Source organism: Anser anser (genome assembly GCF_964211835.1).
Source record: "Anser anser genome assembly, chromosome: 2".
NCBI lineage: Eukaryota > Metazoa > Chordata > Aves > Anseriformes > Anatidae > Anser > Anser anser.
In genome coordinates, this window is record NC_139721.1 from 92,188,807 (window position 1) to 92,216,221 (window position 27,415).

Below are 27,415 nucleotides of genomic sequence, written 5' to 3' on the forward strand. Positions count from 1 at the left end.
AAATAACTTTCAGAAAACACTGTGATCTATCAAGGCATATGGTTGTTTCAGGTGGTATCGAGGCCCAGATAGACTTAACTTGGCACACATTAGAAGAGGGAGGCTCTCACTGTTGGTTGAAGGGAAGGGATGGCTGCACTGAGCAAAGCTGCTCTTCTGGTTCCCATGTGGATCTTTTACAGTCCTCTAAGCATCTTACAAACAAGAAAAAATAAGGCCAAATATAACCTTTTATTAAAAACAAAACAACAAAAAAACACAATCCCTAGTCATTTAATGATTTAAAAATGACTCCCTACTAAATCTGTATACAGGCTTGTGATTAAGGTTCTTTTGAAAGCACAATCAGCATAACAGATAAGCTTCAGAATGCTTTTTCACTTCCTAAGAATATACAATGGAAAAAATGAACAAGGAAAACCAAACGAATCCCAAACAGCACAAGTACAAAACAGGTTCACGAAGATAATTTTTTGGCTATTGGTTACAATAGGATAACTACCCTTATTCTCAAGCTGATTTGGGCTTTGGATGTTAAGCCTGAGCCAAGCACCAGGGCTGATCCTGATGCTTCTGAGGTTGGGCTGGGACTTCCTGGGGACCTTCTGGAGCCTTGAAGTGATGTTACGGATGCTAAGAGCAGTCTTTACTCTGAGATGATATATTAAGGCAGCAACGTTTCATACACTGCTGAAACTTGTTTCAAGACAGTGAATCCCATTGCAATAAGGCAGATATGTAGATACAAACAGGGGAACAGAAAAAGTTAAGCAGAAATGCCTGTTTTCTAGGTGCTACTGATCTTGTGATGGTGTATTTACCAGCAATTTGCACTCTCGTGCAGTCAAAATACATCAATGTGGCACTACCCTGGCTTATCTGAGGACAGTAGTGTTTCTGCTTTTAAAATGCCAGAATCGCCTGGAATTTATGAGCTCAACTGCTCCTATTGCCCACTTTGAAGAGTAGCTTCTAATGTGAGGACCATGCACAGCTGGTGTTCTGTGACTTAATTTTAGGGGGTACGCAAAAGGCAACCAATAAAAACAAGTTTATACATGTATACATGTTTTGGAGCAGCTGGCATACATGAAGTTTCTAAAGGTCCCTGCAACTCTTAATTTTTAAGGGTCCAAGTTGAAAATTATTGTGTAAGATTGTGTATACTGCTGATGTAATTGCCCTATTAAAACAGGAGGTCATTTCTGGTAATGTTGTAGTGCAGAAGGACCAGTAGCTATGGAACAGAATTTAGGGGAAAAAAAGCCCAATACTTGAATGGAAATCAAAATTGAAGTACATGCAATTAATTTCCAAGATTTTTTCCTATAAAAAAAATAAGTGCCATTTCTTCATCAAATTGTGTACAATGTATACATATGTTTAATTATCCAATGCTTCAAATTCTGTTGTTTTTCCTGTATGAATTACAATCCTTACCTTAATCCTTCTGGAGGGACTGATATTTTGAGACATTCCTCATCTGCACCCTCAAAGATGAGCCCAATGGATTTTCTCAGGATAACTCTAAGTCCATAAGCAAGGCTTTTGAGCATGACTTTAATTTAATTGCTGATGCAAGGATATACAAGGTAAACATAAATCTACGTTGCTGAGACTCCAGGCTTTAAAATCTGATATTGTACAGTTATTAGGAACAGCAAAATTTGAACGCCATAAGATATTTAATATGTACAGTTCTTTCCTTCTTAGAAGGTTGTTTCTTATATGGCCTAAACATGCTTTTCTCCCCAAAAAACATACTTTGTTGCTTGTTGCGGTTGTGCATATATACTACTCAGAATGATTGAATCCTGTATATAACAAAACAGCGAGAGGGAAGTTAAAGTTCTTGGAAATTACTAGGTTAATTCCATTACGGGAATGGGGTTCTATGAGAACCATTACACTTGCTTCATGGATTGCTACAAGTAGATTTCACAACCAGTCTATGTGCCAAAATTAAGATGGAATGAATCAAGAAGAGTGCAGCATCCAGTTAAATATACTGAAGAAATAGCAGTATATACAAAAGATATGCACTGCTTACCCGACGCATACTTTAAGGTGCTTAATGATGTTTTAGGGAATGTAGCAACATATACAGAGTGTATACATGTCTAAATGTATATCAGAAACACAATACGGAGCCAGATATATTCCCAGATCCCTGATTTCTTTAGATTCTCTAACTTGTAAGAACATATTTAAAACATTTCATATAAAATATCTTCAAAAAATAAATGATAATGTTTACATAAAAATAGTTCCAGTTTTCTTTTCTGTTTCACTGTTCGTGGGTCATGTTCTGCTTTGTTTCATAAGGATGCCATCTGGACTAGTGAGAGTTTAAACAACTGTGCCTGATGAGACAGCTCTGTTACTCGGTCCACCATCTCCTGTAGCGTGGCAGTGTTAGGGTAATGCAAGGCAGCCATCTTTGTAGCCATCACGATGCTCTTCAGCAGTTCACACAACTGATCGCTGGAGTTCCTCACTCTGTTGCGTATGTCCTGAGTTGTCACTTGCCGTGTGAGTGTGTCTCCAATGAACACGAGTTTGTGAGCACTCAAAATGACGAGTTTGCTGTGGGCAACAAAGATTCGGGGGGGCTGAGAACTGTTGATGCAACTGAAAAAGGCATCGATGGTGTTTAGGAGGTAATTGAAATGAGTTTCGTATTGGTCAGAGTAGAATAAAAGAGGCTCTCTGTCATGAGAGGCAGCAGTGCTGTTTGCAATCTGGAGAGCTTGAGGTGGCTTCCATTTCGAAATGTCGTTCTCTACAGGCTTTGTGATCTCTTGCTCCAGCTGTTGAAACTGATTGATCTGAAAGACAAATAAGAAGTTTCTCTTCAAATAATGTTCCTATAAAGAGGTTAAGTATTACAATTATACCTTATGCCTCAGAACAGTAATACAGGTATCCTAGATTAGTTTCACACTGAATAAAAACTAGTGTACACGTTCTTAAGAATATCTTACTTTGGAGAGTGAGGGTGGAGAGTGAGGGAGAGCTTTTGTTAACGTAAATATAAACAGAGTTCAGAAGAAAAAAACGTTAAAAACATTCCATTTGCATTTAGAAGCCTACTGAATTTACAGGCTGTTTCTCATTTAGAATATGCTGAAATCGTAAATGAGGGATGGATCCAAGTGACAACGACAGCTATGCAATCTTTAAAAACCTGCCATTTCTGTGGGGTTTTGAGATGACAATTGGGAAATTAAAGACAGGCACTTAAGTTTAAGTGCTGATGAAGCAAAAGTTTAATATGCTCAGACAGCAGGAAATGCAGAACATGAGGTGTCTTTTACTGTTGTCCTCCCCACCAAAAGTGGGGGAAACAGGAATGTTCTCAGCTCTTTTGTTTCTTTAATGTAAAATTTGCTGCCATATCACGTGGCAGCAACCTACTGAACGATTAATGGCACAATGACAGCCATCAATCTTACATTGCCTGTTTGTTTTTCTTTAGCTTTAAAGTGATGTTAAGCACTATTAAAGTTAATGGTATTGTTGTTCACTGAACATATGTGCAGGCAGCATGTGTATTCAGTGTGGTCCAGTGACTAAGACACTGGATTGTGGGTCAGGAAAATTGAGTTCTAAGGTTGGCTTTGTTATCGACCCACTATATGACACTACAGAAGTCTGCTTCTCTTTTGGATGAGAACTTTTGGAGATCGGGACTGCTTTCTATTACATGTACACAGTGAGCCTGCCATAGTGGTGCACTGTAATAAAAAAGATAACTGATCTCTTAAACTGAGATGGTTGGAAATTGTTTTCAAGGGAAAGGCTTATTTGTGTCACAAGAGATGTCATTCCAAACACCAAGAGCTGTGGCTTTGCTTCCACACAGTTACTAAGTGGCAGCAAGGAAACAAAGTGGGCAGAGATGCTGACTTTCAGAACAGCTAATCTGCAGTAAATACTTGAGCTTTCTTTGGCATAAGCAATGGCTGACACAGATGCCACGGGCAAGGACAGTGCTGCAATCCTGATGCTCACCATTTCTCATTTGGATCATGACAGCGTGTGTCTTTGTCCTTTGCATTCCTGAATCTGTTAATAGTGGAACTTGACTGGCACACTTGACTGGCTTGGAAAGAAGCTAACCTCGGTCCACTGTCTAGCCAAGACCCAGTCCCAGCCATCTGGGACTTCCTAGCTGTGTGTTCTGGCACTCAGGCATGTCTCACAGCCAAGGTGCTAGCAGTCACACAGTGCTAAGGCAAGGGCCTCTCCTGTTATATTTGACCAGTACTCCGTATATGCAAGAACGCTACATTTCAACGTGATTATTGCACCTTAGCAAACATACCTGATGGTGTTCTAGCTCCATTTTGTTCTGCTTGATGATATTTTCTTTTTCCAGCAGCTCCTTCTGTTGCCTCTCAAACTCTTCTTTCCCCTGTTTTGCATAATGTAAGAAGACACTGTGTTAAATCAAAACTGCTCCTGAGCTACATGACAACTTATAGGCCAAATAGCAGGCTTCTTTGTATTGACTTTTTCACTGGCAGTAGATCCCTGAGAGCAGGGAGAAGAAAAAGATAGCACAGCTGAAGTAAAAGGCTATTGCTGCTGTCTGTGCGACAGTCCTATTTGAGAGCAAGTAACCACCCTGGTGAAACTACTCCTGAACATGTCTTAGTGTGACAATCTACTTGCTACATTCCTGCAAACAGCTTTTGAAAAAAAGAAGCATCAACAACTCTTACCTGGTCTTGCACAGAACAAGGTGTTGGGTTTACCTACCTGAAGATGAACGTAATCGTAGTCATCCATCCAGCTCTTTTCTAAGCTCTTGCTGGTGGTATTGTGAGGGTGCTGACCTTTACTCAGGAGCGGAGGAAGGGAACCACAGTGATTCTGTGTTTTTTCTCCATGATGTTGCATATGAGGATTGTTATATACGTAGTCAGGAGCGTTCATATTCTCTGGTATGTTCCTGAAATGTGAGCTGTTCAACACCTGTTTGAAGAGCACCTCAGCATTGACGCTGATGGTGGTGGTCAGCTGCTTGGCATCGTCCGGGACTGTCTTTGCCACCATAACAAACCGGTCTAGGTCATCACACTTGTTCTGCAGTCTGTTAACAGCTAGAACATTCAAAGACCAATTGTAGCTGTTCAAGTCATGGCTGGTTTGGGTAAGGATCTGGTGAGAGTCCTCCAGCCTTTGCACCTCCCTCTTCATTTTGTTGTAGAGGCTGAACTCAGACAGACAGGAAGCACTGGCTGCTGACCCTTTTGCAAACTGAAGGTATTCCAGCAGTGACTGCTCTACCTTATCCACAGCAGCATGAATTTCATTGATGTGTTTCTCCATATGTCTGTAAGACCGCCAGTCTGCTGTAGTGAAGGCCATGAGGTTATTGACAGCTGTCTCCACCATCTGCTGAAGGTGATAAAGCCTCTCTATAGCAGTGTCTGGATCAAGGATTAGTCTTTTGTCCTGTGCAGTTGATGCTGAGAAAGAAGAGTCTTTTGACGTTGTTGAAGATGTGGACATGTTACTCCTTGTGCTTCCTGTGCTGGAGAAAGACAACCTATTTATCCCATCAGTCACATCCTGAAAGCCTTTAGTGTCTTGGAAAATTGGTGGTGGCACATCATAGACACCTTCTCTTCCTTCTGAGACCAGACTTTCAATGAGTCCTGTCTGTTGTCCTGGGAATGCAATTCCCCTTGGGGTATCATAAACGTCTTTCTGAGGTGCAATTTGCTGTCCAAGAAAATGGTTTTGATGGTTCACAGGGATGTCATAAACATTCTGTTTGTGTGTTACTCCATCAGTCAATAAAAGGCCCCCGGAAGAAAATTTCTGATTAAGTTCTTTCCCAGCTGTTTTGGTGATAGGAGGAGGAATATCATACGCTCCTTCTGGTCTTGCACTGTGCCCCATTGGAGATGAAAAATCCTGCAAATTTTCCCTCAGGCCTGTATCATCTCGGCATGCAGATGGAGGTATAGCATAGATCTGAAACAGAAAGCAAACCATGAAACCTTTGGCTAGAATAGCAAAATAATTTACATCTTCCATATGGCAAATTGAATGTTTGGATGGAAGATCTGCTATTGAATTCCATGGAGTCAGACATTCTGAGTTTGATGGAGCATCAGTTTTAATATCTCACTTTTTAATCTTTGCCTTGATGCAAATTCTCATGGAAGGCAAAATCCAAGAAGGCCGCATGCTGCCATAAGGAAAATCTAGGTCTAATGACCAGTTCACACTCCATAACGTTAGCAGTTTTGATACAGTGCTTCACTTCATCAGTTTTAACAAAAACGTTAAAAGCTTAAGGAAATCTTTAAAGTACTGAATCTCATTTTCCTTCAGAATCATATGTGAACTCATTTAAGCATGATATTGTGGAAACTCTAGCACTTACCCCTTTGGCAGGTGGTATATCATACACTCCTAAAGCTTTCGCTTCTCCCATGGGACCTGGATGTGCAGTCCCCTTAGCCGACGTGGGGGGAATGTCATATATCTAAAGAAAGAATAAATTGGTTATAGAAGTAAGTCACTTCACAAAAACTCTAGTCTTGGGTAAGTTTTCTTGGTTTCCATGTTTCCTCTCAGACTGAAGATGACTAGGGCTGTGCAACTCTGTTTCATGTGGGACAGCTACTTGGATTTGGCTGGTATTTTGGACAGTTAGGAGGAATTATGCTCTGCTAGGACCCCTTTGGGGAAATGTGTGGATGGCAGACTGGACAGATGAAGTCATGGCTGACTCCCATCCCAAAGGTTAAATCAAGGCAGGTCTATTACAGATGTCTGTTGGGGTGAACAGGGGAGCACTACATTCACGTGCCTAGAACTGATGACACCCTCACCAACAGACATTAGAGGGATGGAGGAATAAGCTTGTGCAAGAACATGCTACCAAACCCTCTGAGATTAAGGCTGCTCCTCAGTATCGTGTATCTGCTTTATCCGGTGTAGTGTGGGCTGTCTTACTAGCAGGGAGTAAAGCTGTCTGCTGTTTCAAGCAACCCATTTGGTGTCATGTCCTATGGTACAGTGGGTTCTGCGTGTGCTCTAAGGCGAATGTTCGAATGTCTCTTACCCCAGATTTCCCAACAGTTCCATCCACTCAGTGTTAGTCTGTTATGTACTATTGGCTGTCAACGTTGTTCCCTAGAGGAGCTGCACTATTAAAGAGCCACAGAGAGATGTAGGGCTGTTGAGTTAGAAGTCCTCCAAGCATCCATTCTAGATGTCCGTGGTCTTGGAGATCATGTGCCAAAGGTGTTCCCCAGAACAAAAATATATTTCAAGTTCAGTGACATGTGCAGTAGACACATGGTGAAAACAATTCCCTGTGGGGCAGCTGTTTGTCTGAGAGATAATTTTACCCTTACTGAACGAATTACTGTCAACTTTCCAAAAACAAAGTAAAGGAAAAAAATGTTCCCAGGCAGCAAGTTTATTCTGTTTAGATATTCTGTTTGATCAAAATACAGAAAACGAATGGGACTTTTGTGTTTGGTGTGCTGCCAGAGCTTAGTCAACTTCAAATACAACTCTGAAATACTTCTGCACTCTGTGAAAAAGTCATTGCATTTAATTAAAACATGTTTTCACTCTGAAATGAGAGAACTCAGTTTGCTCTTAAACTTCTGGTAGAAATTAATCTTTTGTGCCTTTTCAGTGCTGTTGGCAGTTTTATTGGTACTTACCCCTTGGAGAGGGCGAACAGGGGGGATGTCGTAGGTATCCTTCTGGTATTTGGAAGGGAATTCATAAACATAACCTTGGCCTGACCTGACTGGAGTTATTACCTGTGGGTTGGAAGAATAGGAAACTTAAGTCTTTGAAGATTTTGGCATGTACTCTCTGTAAATGCATAGGGTTTTCAGTATAAACATTCTGGTATTATTAACATTCACATTTTAGGTGACAATGTCAGTAACACAAGTCTACATATATTTCTGACAGTTGAACTCAGCAAAGTGACCATCAGTAGCTATAAATGTACCATCCATTTCTTCCAGACCACTTCTGACATGGCTGCTTGTTTATCTCCTATTTGTCAAGCAAAGATTCTCTTTCAGAGATATAAGAGAACTTTGTCCTTTCCTCTCGTTGACTGCCAGTTAGCACAAACCACATGATGTGATGGTCATACCACCCTCTCACTGAGATCAAGGCTATACAGACCTTGCTAATCCTACTGACGTGTTGAGTGTTCCCACTTACTGACAGAGGCTCAAAATATTATGGGAGTCTTCCCCCTTTGTTCATGGAAGTATTTTCTACCTACTCCAGCAGAATGTCTCATGTTACTGTGCCCCACAGGACAACATCCTGAATAACTGAGTGTGAGCTGTGGCTTTGAAAATTCTTTACCTAGAAAAGCTATTCTTAAACCTACCGAAGTGGGGCATTTAATTATGCTGTCTCCATTTGGTTTGTCTATATTAGTGGCTAAGAGAGAGGAAATGTTAAGCCATTCTTTAAGTATGCAATGTGAGAGCCATCTCTGAAAAAAGCTTAGAATTTACATTTTTGGCATTTTCTAAACCATTAACCATAATGACTTCAAATAAATTTTGGTGAAAAATAAATGCCTTATGTCTTGGAAGGCATCTGTGTGCTAGAATTTCAGTATAGTGTGGTATAAAAGAAATGATGTTACCTAACCCCCAAAAGAGCTAATTTTATAGCGGAAATACTGCTTAACCTCTGCCGGTGCTGCTTGACTCCAACAACAACAAAAATAAATAGAAATACCGTAACCTGAAGGCATAAAATGACAAATTACATAGGCCCATATGAGATGTGGTTTTGTGCTCAGCAGGGGAGAATTGTTTACCAGAGCTACTTAACTACCTTTAGAAATGTATGCAAGATGTCAAAGAGAATTTTCAACCACGTGCTCAGTAAAGATCCCACAACAGTTTTGGCTATAAGAAATCCTCGCGTCTTGGCCAAATTTCACTGTGAGTGTTGATTGGCTGAGGTCTGCAGGGAAACTCCTTGATGTTAACCTGCTACCTCCTCTTTGCTGTATTAACAATGCAGGCTTTTCTTCTTTTTATTTGCTGCATAAATATTTTTGTGTAGTTTTTTTTCAGGGCACCGTACCATGAAAAAAACACTGGATTCCCCCCCACCCCATGGTGACTGTCCTATCACTTTCAAATACAGGTGTGATTCAGCTGTGAGTAGCCCAAGGCAATGTGCCCTGTAGTATGTACACTGTGCTGACTGTGTGCACCTAAGGTGAGGGAGGAATGTCATGTCGTTTGTTTGTTTGTTTGTTTGTTTTTTGCAGCTGCTTTTCCCTGAATTAGCATCAGAGGACAGGGAAGATGGAACTGGAAGCAATACGATCTCCATAGTGCTATACCGGTTCACTGTCCATCAGAGAGCTCCTGCTGAAGTGGGTGTAGGATTAATAGGATTTAAATACTTATGAGCTTTTTAAAAATAATCTAAAAATGTAAATTTATTACAGACTGTTTCTTTTCCCCCAGAGTCACCTACTACATTGTAAAAGAGATCTACAGGCAAAACTCTAAAGACAATTCTCCCTTAAGTTACTGGAAGTTTCCCATAATGGCTCACTCCAGACATCACCCCTCCCAGGCCATTCTCATGTACTACTGGGATTATGTTGTTTGCCTTAGAAACTCAACATCACTTCCCTGTGCTTTTTCTGACCATGAGGGCTAGAGATCAGACTAGCATACTTTTTTTTTTTTTTCCCTTCAGTTGGGTGCTGCCAGTCAAATGCCTTCCACCCAAGTTAGGAACAGAAGGACTTGATTTTAAGCAGTGTTTACTCAGAGGATCCTTCCAGCAGTTCGAAAATCACAGCCACAGCCTTGCTTCAATAATGAGTCACTGGATTTTTAAAAATTGTCCTTCAGGAGAACAGAAAATGCAAAGTAAAAACCTAAAGGGCTTCTTGTGTAGCCGATCTACATGAATATTTTTGCCACAGTGAACACTGTGGCATTAGGCTGCTTGTTACGCCAGGGCAGTGCTTGACCATGACAGAGAAAAAAACAGACTGTTGTTGAGATGCAGGCAGGGGCCCCACTCAAGCTCTGGGAACAGGGAGAAGTGGTGCACCGCTGCAGGTCAGCTCTGCTTTACCTGCTGAGTGGTGCCTCGCATGACAAGACTGTTAGGCTCCAAAAAGATGGGCATCATTCCTCGGGCTGAAATCTTTATAAACCTTTGCTCAGTTGTGACCTTATCCAGAAGCTGAACTCCATCCTAAATCTAGATTAGGAGTAAAATTTGACCAGATCTCCTCCAGGCCTCAGATGTAAGATGCTTCTTCCAGTCCTACCCAAGGAGACAGCACACAGCACCTCAGCAGGAGCTTTCTGGCACCTCAAGTTCTTCAGTATTTGCACAGCAGCAGTATCACGCAGCTGCGGTTATTCTTGTTGCTCATTCTTAGAGACCCTTCCCATTTTTCAGAAAAGGCTGGCCTACTAGATGCCATGTGAAAGGCTTAAACAACTACAAGGCTACTGTTTTTATTTATGGCTGCAATGTGATCCTAAATAACTACACTAAAGTTAGGCTTGCCAGATGAAGGAAGCCAACTGCACTTATCTTTCTGACACTTTTGCATTTGCACAGACTTGACTAAGCTGAAGTAGTAGTCAAGCAGCGTCACTCCTTTATCTGGGGGCTTCTGGCTGTCATCAAAGGCAGCGTGAGGTTAAAACACCACATGCCTGATTTGGGGGATTCATGAGTACAGCCTGCCTATATGACTGACTGTGGACATGAGACCTGACCTGTCTGAAGGCCGCACTTAGCAGTGCACTGTGTTTAATGTGGCATTTATTTTCCAAGTAAAAATGCCTGAGGCTTTTATGTCTGCTCCTTTTCAGGCTTCTGAAATAGCTATAAGAAAAAACAGAAAATACAGTTCTAAAAAAAAAACCAGCAACACCCAGCAACAACCAAGGTTTGTTGATAATATGAAAGACAACTTTGTTCTCCCAGTGACTCAGGTGTATTTTCCTGTGTGAAGGATCATTCTCCAGTAACAACATGTTCTGAGTGATTTCATAAAATTCCCCACAAACGCTGATAAAGCTCTGCACTGAGTACAAGAACATTTCCTGTTGTACCTCTGCTCCTCTTCCCTTCCATCACTTTTCACTAGGTTAAACATGCCTTCTGCTGGACTGCTTGTTCCTAGTCAATTCAGAACAGAAGCTGCTCATCACCAAAACATACCTTGATACCAACATAATGTTTCGTAACAGTAATTTAAAAGAATACTGATGCTGCTCAATGAAATGAAAATGTGGAACACTGCTTTTTCTGAATAAGGAAGAGGGAGGTAGCTGGATAGATGAAGAAAGCCACCAGACCCAGTACTTTCAGAAGAAAATTCTGATTTGGGGTATTCACCCACAAATCTATTAAATGAACTCTGTTCTTCTGAATGGGTTGCTCAGCCCTTTCAACGCATTGTTGAACCAGTTTTTATGGTTTTGCATGTTCGCTATCCGTTTAGTTCTGAAGACAGACTTCACACGGAAGGAGGTGGCTGCAAAAGAAAAGTTCTCCTTCTCTCATTTGTGGAATGGGGATAGCAGCCCTGTTTGGTACTTAAGGATTTATTTTCCAGCAAATGTCACTGATCCTCAGACCACAAGAGGATTCTTTTTCCTTTTACCTCTTCTCTTTTAAGAATGCCTGTGGTTATCTGACTTTAAATAATCCTGCATTTCAAATCAGCAATTTTCCTTGTTTACACACTGAAGGAAACAGATGGTGTTCCCACAAACTAGTTAGCCCAACATTCTCAAAACATCGTTAACCACTTAATCCATGCAGAGCAACTAACAGGGACCAGATTTGGCTCTGGTGAAACATGTAATGAGCCTACTTTGAACTTTCAGTACCGAAAAACAAAGACAACTGAACAGAAAGTTTGTTCTGTTCTTGCTGAATACCACACTCTTCCAAAAGCAATTACTTGCGTCTTTTCCATGCCAATGGCATATTTATGACCAAGAAAAAGAGCTCAACGTGCATGTACTTTGCAAAATTCCCAGCCTTGTGGTTCATTAAAACTCTCCTCCTTAAACATAAGGAAAAAAGATATTCTGTTTCTTCCAGGATTAAAATGGAAGTTAGGCTAAAACAGAGAACATTCCAAACTAAGGCAGCCACAAGACAGTTCCTGTGCTTCCTGCAGAAGCACAAAATTGTAGTTTACATGGTTTAAGGAGGACACAGGGTGAATAAATGTACAGAAGCCAACAGAATTACTCTGGATTTACAGCAATACTGTGGAGGGCAGAATTCAGCCTCTTCCCCTGAACTGCAGTACCTAATATGCAGAATGATGGAAATTAAGCTTTACTGAGTCTTATAGGGTGAGAAAGCTGAAGCATGGGTATGTTGAACAACTTGCCCCAAATCACCGCTATTTCCCAGTACTGCCTCTTAATCCCAAGAACCTTCTGAACCAACCCTTGCTGACTGCTTTTGAAACAGATCAGTGCTTTTAGAGGTGAAGAAGAGGAGGCATATGCATTAGATCTTGTATATGTATTTTTTAAATCTGGAGGAATATTTGCATTGAAATATGTTTCCTCCCACGATGCTCTCCTCTTCAGCCCATGGGTAACTCTCAGCAGAGGGCATGAGCCACAGCCAGAAGCTGCTGCTAATGTCAGCTGTCAGTCCTGGCTCTGTTAAATCAGCTGTGGCTTGCCCTGAAAGGAATCCTGTCCTGGAAAAGACCAAGCGGTAGTGCATAAAATGGAGCCATTATAAAGCTTGGACATAGGAAAAATTAATCAAAATGTAATTAAAGGAAAAGTAACATATCTGTTCTGTTGTAGGGTATTTCTGTAAGTTTGTTTAATGTAAAACTCTACAGTTATTGCAAATCTGTTCCCAAGCCTCTTAAGTAGCTATATAACAGCTACCTGGACTATCTTAGGTCTGTAAGGAAAATGAAACAGCCAAAGGGATATGGGAAAACTGTAAGAGAGTGAGAGATTTTTTTTTTGCGGGGGTGGGGTTGGGGAGTGGTCCCTTTTCTCTTGGACTCTATGAGCCACTGAACTGTGCTGGATCAGACAGTGAGCCACCTCTCAGCCCGTCTTTCTGTTTTGCTTCATGTGCTTAGGAAGCCAGGTGTCTATTTATTTTTTATTTTTTTATTTTTTTTTTAATGAGGGTGGTGGTGGTTATATGACTAAGTAGAACAGCAAGAAGGTTGTGTTAAGAAGAGTGTTCCTAAGATAAGATGAGTATTTGAAAAAACTTGGCTAGCTGGCTAAACTCCGTCCTTTTTACAAAAAACAAACAAACAAACAAAAGTTAAGTGTTTCCTCTCCTGTCTTTTACAAGCTGTATCAAGATTTCCAGTGACTGATAATGCACTTCCTGACAATAACACCTATCAAATCACTCAGGATTGTCTGCTGCAAAAAATGAGCAAAAATATTTGTATGATGCAGTAATCTTAACTTATTTGCTATACATGACGATATCCGATGTGTTTTCCAGCTGTCAGTAAATAAAGGTTGTGGTTTCATTATCACATGTGCTAACTATGCTTGTGCTTACTAATGTTTGTTTTTGTGAGTTGCCATAGGTCTTAGCATAATCAAATCATAACACTTTATTTCAATCTAAATAATGAATAACCACCAGGCCACTATAAAATATTCACGTAGAGTACTTTCTGTCATCACTGAAATGTTGGAGAGCTTTTGACCAAGGCTCACAAGCTGAAAGAGGGGGGGGAAGCCTGTAGAGGCAGTTCTAATGCACCAGGTTTGGAGCTGCAACTGTGAGCTGATTTCTAGTGCTATGAGGCCAACTGTTTCTGAAGTACAGAAGGAAATCGATAGGAATGACTGCTTTCTCTTTCCCAGCCTGACTGAGTTATTCTGGCAGAAAGAGGCATGGTATCAACACACGTGGTGACACTGCTGCTTTTGTGCAGGCTGTCTTTAACTGGGTGTTCCCCATTGAATTTTCTGAGAAGTAAGATTCAGATGTGTGAAGATAAGGTTACATGTAAAACGCTACCCTGACGCAGAACTGATTTGTTCTTTGATGTTGCATGCATCTTTAAAATGCCTGCTTATTTTCTGCCTGTGCTTTATGTCCACTTCTTGTCTGGGACCATTGCTTATGACGATTTGCTTTTCTGCTGTCATTGTACGTGCTCTCAGGGCTGAAGCATGTCCAGATGTCATTGACTCACCCAGTGTGTTAAATTAAAAATGCTTCGCTTTGCAGGCTTAGGGCTTTAAATGGAAACTTTATGATGTGGCTATGAAGTGCCTCACCAGTAGATGCCCAGTCTATTTTTTTAAAAAGCAAAATAAAGCAAAACATGGTGCCGTAATACAAATAATAAGAAGTAACAAAAATCTGTTACTTTTTTCTTCTTTTGATGTCATCTTATTTCAACCAGATTTATGCAAGTTCTGCATCGCGATTCTCAAAGATGTGAAATAGAAGACGTGAAAGTGATTTAAAATAAAAAATTTGAAATCACATGCTGGCCTTGATCCAAACCATGAACCCATGGAGGGGAAGAGGGGGGGTTGGTTCATTTTTTTGTATTGTTTTGTTTTGTTTTTTAAGTTATAGAGTTACACAGACGACCTAAGCTTCCACTAGCATAGAATGACAGTGCTGTATTATGTGCAGTGGAATGGTGCTGATTTGCATCAGCTGTAGTTTTGGATTATGGTGTTGAATTTTTGCTTGCTGCTGGTGTTCATGATCAAAAACCAAATGCAGATACAAAGGTCCATCTTTGCATAGACTTTGCTGAATGAGCAGTACAAGGTGGAAAAAGGATCAACACATTTGCCATTAACAAAATTTTACTTTTTTTTTTTTTCATTTAATGATGCTTTCATGACTTGATCCTGCTCTCACTCACATCAGCTTGAGGGTTTTCTGCCAGTTTTGTTATGAGCAACATTTCTGCTTGCTTCAGTGGAACAGGCTTGGTGCTGGCTGCCCTTGAATCGCAAGGCTGACTGGGAAGGAGTATTCCTAGCTTCTGATGTCATTCTTCCTTACAAAATGTGATTAAAAAGAAAGAGACAAATCAATACTTCTGAAGACGTGTCACTTTTGAGGAGAGGAAGAGAACAACTGCAAAGAGCAGCTCTTTATAGTTAAAAATTATCAGCATTTTCAAGGGAAGTGGAAAAAGTGATACTTGTCCAATATACTTGTGAAGGGTTTTACTAGTGCCATCCCCGTAACAATTACTCATTTAAGACAGACTGATTTCATCATTTCTGCATGTTGGCCAGCAGGGCTAAAGAGCTAATGTGTTACAGTACTGGTGATAGAAGAGTCATGAACTCTAGAGTGCCAAAATAAATGGTTGTGGTGAAAAAAATCTGCCAAAATTATTGTGTGCTTAGTTCTTCTGGTGGAGAAGTATGTGTTATTTGCTAAAGCATTATCTGGAAGCCTGTGATCAAATTTGAGCACAAGCTTTGATTGATGAAAAGCCCATGGCAAAACTTGGTACTTCAGTGTTTTGGAAGCAGCTTCTTGCTTTGGCCATCCCAGCCTATTTAGTCTTCCCATTTTAAAAAGGTTCCAACATGAAGAACCATTCAACATGTGCACTTGTCTCCTATGCTGGTAATAGCATGACTGTCTGCTCTCAAAAACAGAAGCCTAATGATAGGGCATTTAGAGGATGAGATGAAATGAAGAACAAAGATGAGAAGAAAAGGTTCTGGGACAGGTAGGGCAGAGAATGGTCTTACTGTTGTGAGTGATAGGAAATCCTGAAGGCTAACAAACAATAAATCAGTTTGGTTCAGTCCAAATTATTTGTTTTAATTCTTTTAAGGAGTTTCATCTTATTTTCTTTATTTCTTCCTTCCTATATTAAATTTCTAGATATAATGTTAGAGGAGAATAAAAAGGGGGAGGGGGGGTAAGAAACCTTCATTTGGAAAATGTTTAAGTCGGATGTTTCAATGACTTTTTGTTTCCCTTCAAATATTTTATTCTTTATTTGCGACATTTCTCAGAAATGACTCTTCCCTGTCAACAGTTTCCGTTTGGGCAAATTGGCATTTCCAAGTGAGGGGAAAAATGGTTGCAATGAAACACTGCCAGTTTCAATTTCACGTGAGTGCTCTCATGGGTGTACACAAGCAGAAGTAGGGGAAGCGTCTCTCAGTCACTTAAGTTGAGAATCATGTTGCTCTGAGAGAAGTAGGCAAAAGAAAGCTTCCAGCAGGAAGAAGTTCAATGTAATTTGATTTATAGAGGTTCTTGGGCTTAGAAGCTATATTCTGGTTCTATTTTTGTATGGGTTTCTCAAGGCAAGTGTTCAGACAAGTTCTGCTAACTGGTGTTTACATTTACACAGCTTGTTTTGGCAAGTTTATGGGAGGCATAGACTCCTCTTAAACAGGCATTAATGCAACAGGCAATTAAGGATGCAGTTAATATAATAATTAGACGACCTCAGACAGGTCTGATTGTGTATATAAAAAAAGTTGTGATGATAAGATCCAATAGGAATATGTCAGTGTTCTTTAGGGATTACGGATGTACTGTCTCATGGAATGTTTTTGTCTCCTAAGAATTTAATTGCATTAATTTCACTTTGATTCCATTTGGATTATCTGTTTTGGTAGAAAGGTTCATTTAAGCTTAGGGTTTTCTAAAGGTGAAAAAAATCACACACAATATTAGCACTGCTATTAACAAAAAAAAACCAACAAACATACCAGATGTGAAATTATGACATTCTGATGCTGGTAAGTTTTCTGCCAAAACAACTGTCTACAAAATCATCCAGCACCTGCAAAGCCTCTACCTATCAATAGCACTATATTTCCAGACAGTCAAACACCAGTCTACATCCATCCATTTCCCACCTCAGAAATTGCACGTCCTCCTATGATGAGGCTCACTTTTTAAATAATCAGTTTTGCACTCAAGTTTTTCTAAAATGCTTGACTGCTGTAGTTCTATGGTTTGGGCACTTGCAGGGAAATTTAAATTACCCAAACCTAGTGCTTGGCTAGTGGATTTTCAGGTGTAACCAAAGATGCAGTTAGGTCTAACCACCAAGGAAGAGCCCATAAGTTTGCTTTTTTCTTATTTATTTATTTTAACTATTTTTATTTTTTTTTAAAGCTAAGGTTTAATCCTGCACTTGTGCCTTGCAGGCAGATTTGTGTTCCTGGGGAGCTCACCTGTTGAATGAGGCTGCAGGACTGGCCCCTTTTCTGATACTACTAGGAAAAAATGCATGCCTCTGGTCTACAAATAGAACTGATTAAAAAGAGAGCTGTGCATAGGGAGAAACAAGGAGTAATGCTGAGCTCATATGTTTACTCAGCCTAATAAAATGCAGTCTTTTTCTTAAAATAGCTCTCTACAAATCACATCAGTGACTAACTACTGCTTACTCTGCCTTATGGATGAGGGTTTCTTCACCCAGTGGTTTTCTTGGAGACTACTGAGGATAGATTACTGATATGAAGCCCATGCAGTTAAAATGGCATTTCTCCTATTAATTTCACATGAAGTTACAAGAGAAACACCCAAATCTAAGGATATGTCTGTGTGCTGCTTTTACCATTCAGTTTGCATTTGAGAGAATTTCATCCTTCCGAGCACACTTCATGAAACAGAGCACTGAGTGTTGAGGTACGTGTTACAATTCCTGCTGCACTCAGCAAATTTGTTGTGTGTTCAACACTTTAACACTGAAGTAGGATCTTGTTACAAAGGACACAAATCCCCAAAGTAGAATTTGTAATGTGAAAGTAAAAAGATGGACTGCTTGGGCCATTTAAGTAAACTGTATCACAGGAAGCTGTTACTTGAGGGTAAATGGGGACATTATTCCATTTTGGAATGTAAATACATTTTTTTTATGAAAAAAAGAAAGGGAGCATATGCACTATTTTGTCACTTGTTGACACAAGTATCTACCATGCTAACCACAGCTCTTCACTATGCTAGGTGTATGTATTTTCATACTTCATAAATGTGAAGCTAGGCAAGAAAAAAGATGATAAAGAGAGGGCAGGCTCATTCCTGGAACAAACATTACATTGCAGCCATTTGTTTCCTCCCCACAAGGACAGTATTTGTTTACTTGGAAGGAAAAACGTCACAATGTGGCTAACTGACTTGCTACTGAAGCCTATGCCAGAACAGTCAGGGTGGTGCTACTTGTGGGGTGGTGGTGCCACTTTCACGTAGATTCAACCAACATGACTCTAGGGTAACTGAAGACCATCAGGGAATAAGGTCTGTTCTCTCAACCACAGTTTGCCTAAACCTCCTCCTGAAGGCAGTGAACTTGTGAAAAAGCTGGAGATCACAAGATGGTGAGGTGTGAAAGTCTTGATCCCTGTCAAGGGCGTGTTTACACTTCGAAATAGGCCAGGGATGTTCACATGCAAATATGAGTTCCTTTTGTGTTCTGCTTCATGCACTTTTAAAAGGTGGGAAAGTTTAAGTGTTTCCTAAGCTGTGGAGTTCTACTTTAAAAAAAAAAGCTGATGTATTCCTAGTTGGCATTAATCTCTATTTGGCTGAGTTACTCTGTGCCTTGTGGGAGTTGTACTTCGGGGCTGATATCCACTGCAGAGCAGTTGCTTCCCTCCTTGAACAGCTGTGGTGTACCCACCTCATATTCTGTTTTGTGCCGATTTCTCTTGATCAAAAGTTCTCGCTCAAGCTACTGGTTCCTACAGAAAGCTTTCAGATGATATTGTAATGGCTTTCCAACAAGGGAACAATTCCTTTAGACTTTTGGCCAAAGCTATTTGCTGGATGGCAGGGACAGTGGAGCAGGTCAGTCAGGGAAACACTGAACCAGAAAAAGAGAAGACTTAAATTATGTTGGTGATGTCCTTTAATCATTATTTTTCACAAGAGCTTTAAATTAGAGAAAGCTATGTGTAACTGCAGATGCAGAAGACAATTTGTGCTTTGATGGCACCTTTCCCAAAGGATGTTCCCCCAGCAGTCTGCACAGAATGAGTTCCCTTATAATCGCCCCCACATGTTTTGCAGATGAGATCACTGAGGTGCAGAGACTCCACTCAAGACTATGCAGAAGTCTGTGGCGAGGATAAAACCCAGGTTTCCTGAATACCAGATTTAACTGAAGGTTCCTTCTCTTTGCTGGTTGCAGTGAAAGTAAGGCTGAGCACAGAAGGGAGAAATAAATCATAAGATACAGCTTTTGTATCTTTATGCTCCTCTGATGCTCTTCACACTTGGAGGTGTAACTGTTTTGTGACTGAACTTGCAGCACAGCTGTAAAAGCTTACTGCTGAGCAAGGCTAATTTTAAACCACCCCTCGTTATCTCTGTCATTTGTAGGGTAAGTTTTAGAAGGTGGTATTTTTATTTGACAGAAGAAGCTGGTAGAGCTCTGTCGTCAACAACTTGCCTGGCCAGAATCAATTCATCATTATAATTACCTGCCTCAGGACTCCTTTTGGTTTGCTTTGCCTTTCTGGCTAACTAGATGTGTTACCTCAACACAGCTTTATAACATGCCTGCTGTTGATTTACTGTTACTTGAGGCTAGACAATTCCTGCCTGACAGCAGTCAGAGCTTTGCCTGTAAAACTTGTATGGCAGCCAAACCACACATTTGCACAAAGAAAACAGGCAAACGTGCACGGAAATGCATAGGATAGGAACTGCTGCTGGACCTCCTTAGGATGGTGTTTAGGACGCAGCCTTCTTGAGCTACTGCTATGAGAAGGGAGAAGGCTTACACATACGATGAGTGTATAGTAAAAACCCTTTAACTTCCATAGCCCCACCAAGTCACACAGCTTGCTAACCAACTCCTTCTGCTGATGGAAGAAAGCAGAATGGCTCACTTAAGTCATTTTTGCAGGTGTCACAAGTCTGAGAAAAGATATTCATAATTTATGAAGTCAAGGCAAAGATTCCCAAAATCAAATGCTCAAGATTTCCAACTTTCCTTAATACTAAGGATTGTTTTTACTGATCCCTAGAGAAGGAAGATTTGGGGACAGGCTGTTTCCCCAGACAAAGGAGGCAAGTGCTAAAGTCTTCCCCTTAATTATTTTTTTTCTTTCATGAAGGCATTAGCAGGGAGTTGCAGCAGCTGTTTTTGGTGAGCATAGCACTAAACACTGCTTTGCAAGGTTAGACTGATAAAGAATGGAGTATTTTCTTCTTTACTTTTTTTTTCTTGCCTTAGACTCTTCTGTTACTAATAAACCTACAGTTCTCTCTTGTCTATCATCATTTCAACCCCAAAGCACTTTTCTTAGTCTGAAACAGAGAATTCCAAGGGGCTAAACATGTGTCTGCCTCTAATCAAAGGAAGACACTGCAATGAGGTTTGCCATCCAGCAAGTTTGACACTAATACTGAATAGCGAAATTCGGGGCTTTTAGGACAAATAAATTTAAAGTTGGGCTTAAAACAATCCCATCCTAAGTAACAAGAATTGGCCGGTGCTAAGCAGGTTGACAGCTATTTGGCTGAGGGTAAACCACTTTATAAATTGCACCTTTAGTTTATTCTACAATGGACAGTGTAGCCACTTGTTTTTATGCAGCACGGCTGACTTTTCATAACTTGCAAAGAATTAAATGAAACAAGTTATAAGTCAGACAAATAAATGGTCTTAGTTTTCTGTTGAATTCAGAAAAAAAGCATATTCGAATTTTCTGAAAAATTTCCAGGCTGAAACTTAGTGAAAACAGATGTTTTAGTTTCTCTGATTTTTGCACACCTCAATAAGAAGTTTGCATTTAACTGAAATCTCTGTTTCAATTATTTCGATGTACCTGGGGTTTTATCACACTCCATGCAGCGGTCAGGTTTATGCAGAATGTCCTATTAGTTTCAGTGGAGCTGGAGATGGCATGAGGGAAGGTTAAGAGATTTTGCATGCAGTTGGAGGGCTTTGCCTTTCAGGCTTGCACTTTTGCCTTTCAGAGTACACACACACACACTCATTACGCTGCGTAAACTACGCTAGTCATCATTTAGACAGGCCAGGTCCTAAAACCAAAGTAGCTGGTCAGTAAATAGAATGTAATCTGAGCTAACACCCTGGGCTTCTTGACAGGCTTGGTGCAGCTCTGCGGTATGGTGCATCTTCTGTGGACTGAGCCAGCTGGGTGAGGCATCTCCACATGGTTCTGGGCTGTTCCATACAGACCTACACTAAAATGTGATCTTTTCTTTGCTATCTATTCAAGAAGAGGCTCTTTGCCAGGTGTTTGCTCACTACCTGGGAAGGTGCCTAAATGTTACCGTGGATAGGTAAACTACACTGCCCCAGAAAATGTTTAACTGTATCTAGCCTGTAGGCACAGGAGAAAAGGAGATAGAAGATGTGAGGTTACCCAAGAAAACCCAAGATTGCTCCAACAAAGATCCTACTTCTACTTATGCAGCAAGTGCAGTTTATCTTCCTGCTCATTTTATCTTTTTGCATGCCCTACAAAGCATAATTGTGGAAAAGCTGAGCAATCAAACCTCTCCTATAATTTGACTTGGAATGATTTCACAGATCTTTTGCTCTTGCGCAGAAGGAAAAAAGTCCATTTATTCCTATCAATGAAAATGAAATTATAACAAGAAAATAAAATCATGAGAAGAACTCTTCTGAAGGCCTGATATGAAAAAATGTGAATTTAGGGTCTAAAAACAAACAAACAAACAGAACAACCCAAAACAGACTGTCTTGCCAATATAAATCATGAGATAAAAGTTTGAACTAGTCAGGAACTTCCTTACAGAGACACCATCTGCTCATATAACTTGGATATAAATACCATGCTTTACACTCTCAAGGTAAGGAAGATGCTAGATGCTAGCCAGAGCTGCTGAGCTGGGAATGGAAGGACTGCAGGGCAACTTCTTTTTGGCTTGGCAATAAGCAGTCTGGAAGGCCAGGAGAATCTCCTCCCTCACTTGTACACACTTTCCCTAATCTTTTCAGTTACCAAGACCCTGCTGCCATATGCACAGGTGGTACTGTGCACCATTTCACCTGCAAATGTAAAATGAGGCAATGATTGGAGATGAGGAGAGCCTGAGATGGACAACAGGAAGAGGGGGGATCCACATAATGCAATGTCGCTCATTCTCACTGGAGCCTTTGGAGCTCTCAGCTTTGGAGATCCCACTTTCAATCAAGAAATCTGCATAGATAATTATCAAGTGCATTCTTAGAAACTTTAGGTTCATTATTAACCCCTCATTATCATCCTCTTGCTCCTTCACTCTCCCAAGTATCTCCTGTCTCATCAATCATTGCTTTCCCTTTGTAGTTAGAACCACTGAGGCAATACATATTTAATTAAACAAAAAATACTTGGGCAGATGATGTAACTGCTCATTAACTTGTGGGAGAGTTAATCTCACTGCAGTAGCTATCTTTTGAGCATATAATGCAAAAATGCCATAGGCCAGATGTGCTCCAGGCTGCTCAGGGAGCCTGTGAGGACACAAGACCACATACTTCCCTCACCTTTAGCAGCTGGTAAGTAGCTCAGCAATTGGTAGTAGACTTATTTATTTACCCGTCCTTAAGCCCACAGGCTATTACTACATATTAACTACTTCACTGGCAGTCGGCACAAATGACCTGCTTTGGAGCTATGATATGAAAGTAAATGCATGTACCTTGTTAATCAGAGGCGGACCGTCAAGGCATCTCTGCATGGAAGGTGGCACTTGGTAAATATCTTGCCCCACTAGACCATGACCAGTGGGTATTTGGTAAATTCCCTGATTCAGATGCAAAGGCGGCACCTGGTAGACAGGGTCCTGTGCAGAAGCATGCGAGGTTGGCACTTGATAGATTTTTTGTTGGTTGAAGGACTGATGTGTCAGTCCTGAACTGGACATATTCTGGCCAGATGGACTGTCCTGTACCACTGGACCTATCAGAAGTTTCACACGGTTGCCTGGAACGATGCCTTGCCGGCCATGTAAGGAGCAGAGCCACCATCCTTCAAGGCCTTCAGTGTTCTGTTCTATCACTGTCAAAATGTCTCCTTTACGGAAGGCCAACTCTTCTGCACATTCAGGGACATTATCATACAGGGCTCTTGCCATAAGATTCTGTGGAGAAAGAAAGAGAAGAAAAACAAATGAACAAACAAGCAAGAATTTTTCTAAAACTTCAAGGACATTCTAGGTGGAGAGAAAGAAGAACTGAATTTGACAAAGAAGTGTGCAGGAAACCAAAATAACCCAGAAAATGATGCAACATAACACAGGATTCCTCTTTCCCAAGTTGGAGAAATGAGGTGCAACACTGCAAGTGAGAGCTTTTCCAGTAATACCAGGTCCAGTAGAAGCTCTTTAAATTGTCTGTTTGCCTATAAGGACTGTAAGCCAGGAGAGTTCTGCTCTCAGCTCCAGGATGCTCTTCCTGTTCCTTGGGGCTTGTAAACTCATCATCTCCTGGCATTGATTTCCCTATAAACATGTGTATACTCTGTGTACAGAGCTACAGCTAGCTAGCCAATATTTTAAATAAATTTTGAACACCACTCCAAGTAACATAAACCAGAACAATTGCAGGGTCCCAAAAGGCTTTTGGGTGCAGAGAGGTGCAGATTCCATTAGCATAATGACAGTGGGACAGCTTTTCTTAGCTAACACCTGCAGACTTCTTAAAATTAGGGATCTAGGGATCACAGGGTGAGGAAAACCCACCCTAAAATGTAAACTGACAAAATGTCACTGTTTCTGAACTACGACACTCGTATTATGTAGCTCTGTGCCTTCTCATTCTTTCTGTAAACTTCCTTAGTGGAACAGCATAAAAGCAGCTTAATAGGTTAAAAAGCTTCCCCATCCACCCACCACCACCCTAAAGCCCCAAACAAAAAAAAATACAAAGGACAAGGTTCCTTAGAGCCCTGCTCTCTGTAGACAGATCTTGAAGAGAACATTATTTCAAAAACAATGTGCTCAGTGACCCCAGCGGGAGTCATAGCTTTGCCACAGGGAAAGCTGTAAGATGTCTATGTGGGCATGTCCTTTAGTCAAAGAGAATTAAGAAGTTAGGTACCAAACATTACCGCATAGCACATCAATGTGCAACTTGGGAGGACTCCAAGGGCAGCCAAAGAGTGTCAGTTTAACAGTTTAAGAGTTCTTATATGCATCTTGCTTGATCATTGATACTTCTCCACTTGAAATAATATGAAACCTCACACGGGTCTACTCCCAAGCATCTGTCTAGTGTTTCAGGCAGGTTTTGCAGTTTGCCCTGAGGTCCATTTTGCTGTGGCTATGCTACCAGCGGTACCTCTGCTAAGAAGTTTTAAGCCACCTCTGAGTTTTTGTAGACCTGTGGTTTGTGAGGTGCAGATATCTTCCTGAAAAGTGCTATCTCCTCTCATAGATTGAACCAGATCCTTTCCCTCTGTCTCTGCAGGCCTGTGTGGCACATTCAGTTCTGAATTAACAGTCAAGCTTAGGTATTCAATAGAAAGTAGGCAGGCTGTATGTACTGACATTCTTGGAGCCCTCACAAAGGCCGTGGACGTTTCATTTTTTGGCTCTGGTGATGTTTCCAGATACATTGACAGTGACTGCTCCATGCCTGCCCGCTTTTTGGTGAAGGCAGTCAGCAGAGACAGTTATAAATTAATTGTAAGCACCTGAAAAAACACAGGGAACCCTATATCTGGAGTGTTCTAACTAAGTATTTGGATGCAGTACACGGACTGAAATGGTGCTAATCCACTATAAGATAGGATAATGCAGCTGCCTAGAAGGTTTATTTTCCCTCTACTAAAGGGACAGTGGCAAGTACAGTTTACTGTTTTTATCTGTCATTATTTATTCTCCCTCTCGGACATATAAAAACTTTTTTTTTTTTATCCCCCATTCATTATATCTTTTCCCATTGATAAACACCAGCGTTTCCCCATCATCTCTGTTCTTCATCAAGACAGCAGACTTCATTTGATCTTGCTTGGGTCAATGTTTCTAAGCACAGCACACAACCAGGAGGTTGTATGAAGGCGTAACTGGTGGATGGAGAAGGGGGAAGCTCAAATGTCACATAAAAGGAAGATGAATATGTTTTTTCTCAGACATGTGGTGTTGAAACAGGGTGCCTGAGATCAGTTTTCTCTTCTCTGAACCGGGTATCAGCTTTCAAATGTATGAGAAACATCGGCTTTGCCTTTCATCAGCGTCATTAGGGAGGTCATTATAAATTAGGCTCTGGCTTGGAAAAGCAGGACTGCCATTTTGAGCTCCCATGTGAAGAGCATCACTGGGGGCCCACCATTCTCTCTGACTGAAATCTACTCTGTTCATCAGTCAACAATGCTGAGAAATGTGAATAGAGATACAGCACAAAGCAATTATGTCCGTGCCTTGGCAGAACTTTAAAACTATTCCTTAGCACCAGTAAACACAATGGTCTCTTCTCAAATGCTACATCTGTGCTATTGCTGTGTTGACTTTACTGCTCAGCTGAGCCCAAGAAGCTCAGAAAAGAAAAGCTCCTGTCCAGTGTGAATATTCAAGTTAATCACTTATTTTTTTACATTTCTTTCAAATGTGTCTTTCACAGGAGAAATCTACTGATGTGACTAGCTCAGCCTGTATAACTAAACAGGGCTTTTGCAGAGGATGATGTTTAAAGAGGACAATGATTACAGGGTGTCCACAAAATGAGCAGGCTAAACCAATGATAAATGCTTATTCTTCTATACTTCATTGGTTTAAGGTATTTAAAAAACATGATTAGGTTCTACAGCAAAGCAGTTCTCAGAACAAAGCCTGGAATGGTGGCAGAATTAGAGCAGATAAAAATTCCCATGTGAATTTTGTTTCCAGTTGCTCATTATCTCTGTCCCAGTGACCTTCTCACCACCTGGCATGCAGCATGTTAATACTTTCTGGATATGCTTCAAGAACTTCCTTGCTGCAAATAGCATCAGATTCTTGTTGTCAGTGTTAACTTGGGCACCAGTATGTGAATTATACTAATTGGTTGCCACTTGTTTCACAACAATTTTCCCAAGGCCTTTTGAATAGCCCATAGTCATGCCACCAGCATCCCTCACTGATGGAGCAGTAAAGTCATAACATATTCCTCCAAACAAGCACTGGAATGAGAAACAAAAATCCTGTTGCTTGGTTGCCAACAAGTTTTCATGCTAAGCAAACCTCCCGTGTTCTGAGTGTTTCTCTGACTCCATTCTTCCTTCACTGGACTTCTCAGTGTGAGCTTCAGGAACAGTATCACAGATGCTGCTATTAGTCAGCATAGTCAGCATAGTCAGCCTTGAGAAAAATCAAAGTAGTCACCACAGAAGCTCATCAGGAAAGCTTTTGAGAACCACACAGCAATCTTTAATTGGCTGTGGTGATCAGGCTGGTAGTCTCTACTCTTCCACATGCAGAAAGAAGTCCTGATCAAAGATACCCCTCAATACTTTATCTGGATTGATTTGACAAATTTGAATAGCTTTGGGATATTGTGGGCATCAGACCGTATCTCACAATATAGTCTCAGTTTGGATCTATCAGCTTAGACACAGGAGAGGGTTATCTGGAATTGACTGGACTTGCTCTTAGAGGCTTGGTTCTATTACTCATTTATCTGTGAAGCACCAAATAAGCTCTAACATCTGAGATGAGAAGGCAAAGGCACAGCAGTGACCTTTTTGCATGACTAAGTGCTAAAAAAAACTCAGCCATTTCTTAAACAAACTGGCATTAGAGAAAGGGCTGATGAGAAACGTGTCTTGGAGTTGTTTTGGCAACTAGGAAGTTGCACAAAATTCTTTTTATATTTCCAATACAATAAGGGGGAAAAAGGAGGGCAACAGATTCAGAACTACAAATTCATGTTCTGTAATGGCAGGGGAGAAATTATTTGATCCTAGATAGGGACAAATGTTGGTTTGCCATGGAAATCAGCTGTGCTTCATAAAATGAACTTTTATGAAAAAAAGGCTGTTATGGCCTTCTTTTAATAAGATTACGGATGGATGTCTCTGTTGCTCTCTATCAATCCAGTTACATGATATTTATCATATATATCATATATATATGCCATGATATATATATATGATATATGATATCACATATGTGATATATGATATATATATATCATTCAGTTGCATGATAGTTGCAATTGTGCTCTCTTAAAACTGAAAGTACCCATGGTCTGTAAACAACTCTGTTCTCCTGATCTCCTGTGTTATAGCAGCACAGCAGCCATGCTTCAGTTAACGAGAGCTTTGACTTTTTTGACTGGAAAGTCTCTGGACTCTCTGGACTTGACTGGATACTCTCTAGATTATATGCAGATTACAGTGCCCATAGTCCCAAATTTCAACATCAATTGAGACAGAAGTAAAGTTTTCAAGGGTTCACTACGTAA

General features: G+C 40.7%; 1 protein-coding gene and 1 long non-coding RNA gene across 3 annotated transcripts in view; both read right to left on the reverse strand.

The window, feature by feature from the left end:
* Window positions 1-212: 212 nt before the first annotated feature.
* Window positions 213-27,415, reverse strand: part of NEDD9 (neural precursor cell expressed, developmentally down-regulated 9) — a 98,288-nt gene continuing 71,085 nt past the window's right edge. For both annotated transcript variants that reach the window (XM_083827547.1, XM_083827546.1), the window contains 6 exons: window positions 22,675-23,115; window positions 7,701-7,802; window positions 6,404-6,505; window positions 4,765-5,988; window positions 4,328-4,417; window positions 213-2,828 (listed from right to left, as the gene is read on the reverse strand). In XM_083827547.1, the coding sequence (XP_083683673.1) occupies window positions 2,319-2,828; window positions 4,328-4,417; window positions 4,765-5,988; window positions 6,404-6,505; window positions 7,701-7,802; window positions 22,675-23,115 (2,469 nt within the window). In that variant the 3' untranslated portion in view covers window positions 213-2,318. The remainder of the gene's footprint in view (window positions 2,829-4,327; window positions 4,418-4,764; window positions 5,989-6,403; window positions 6,506-7,700; window positions 7,803-22,674; window positions 23,116-27,415) is intronic.
* LOC310895850 lies at window positions 8,677-22,668 on the reverse strand. The gene is made up of 2 exons (XR_014580995.1): window positions 18,671-22,668; window positions 8,677-15,057 (listed from the first exon to the last, which is right to left on the reverse strand). It is a non-coding gene; the product is annotated as an uncharacterized lncRNA (long non-coding RNA).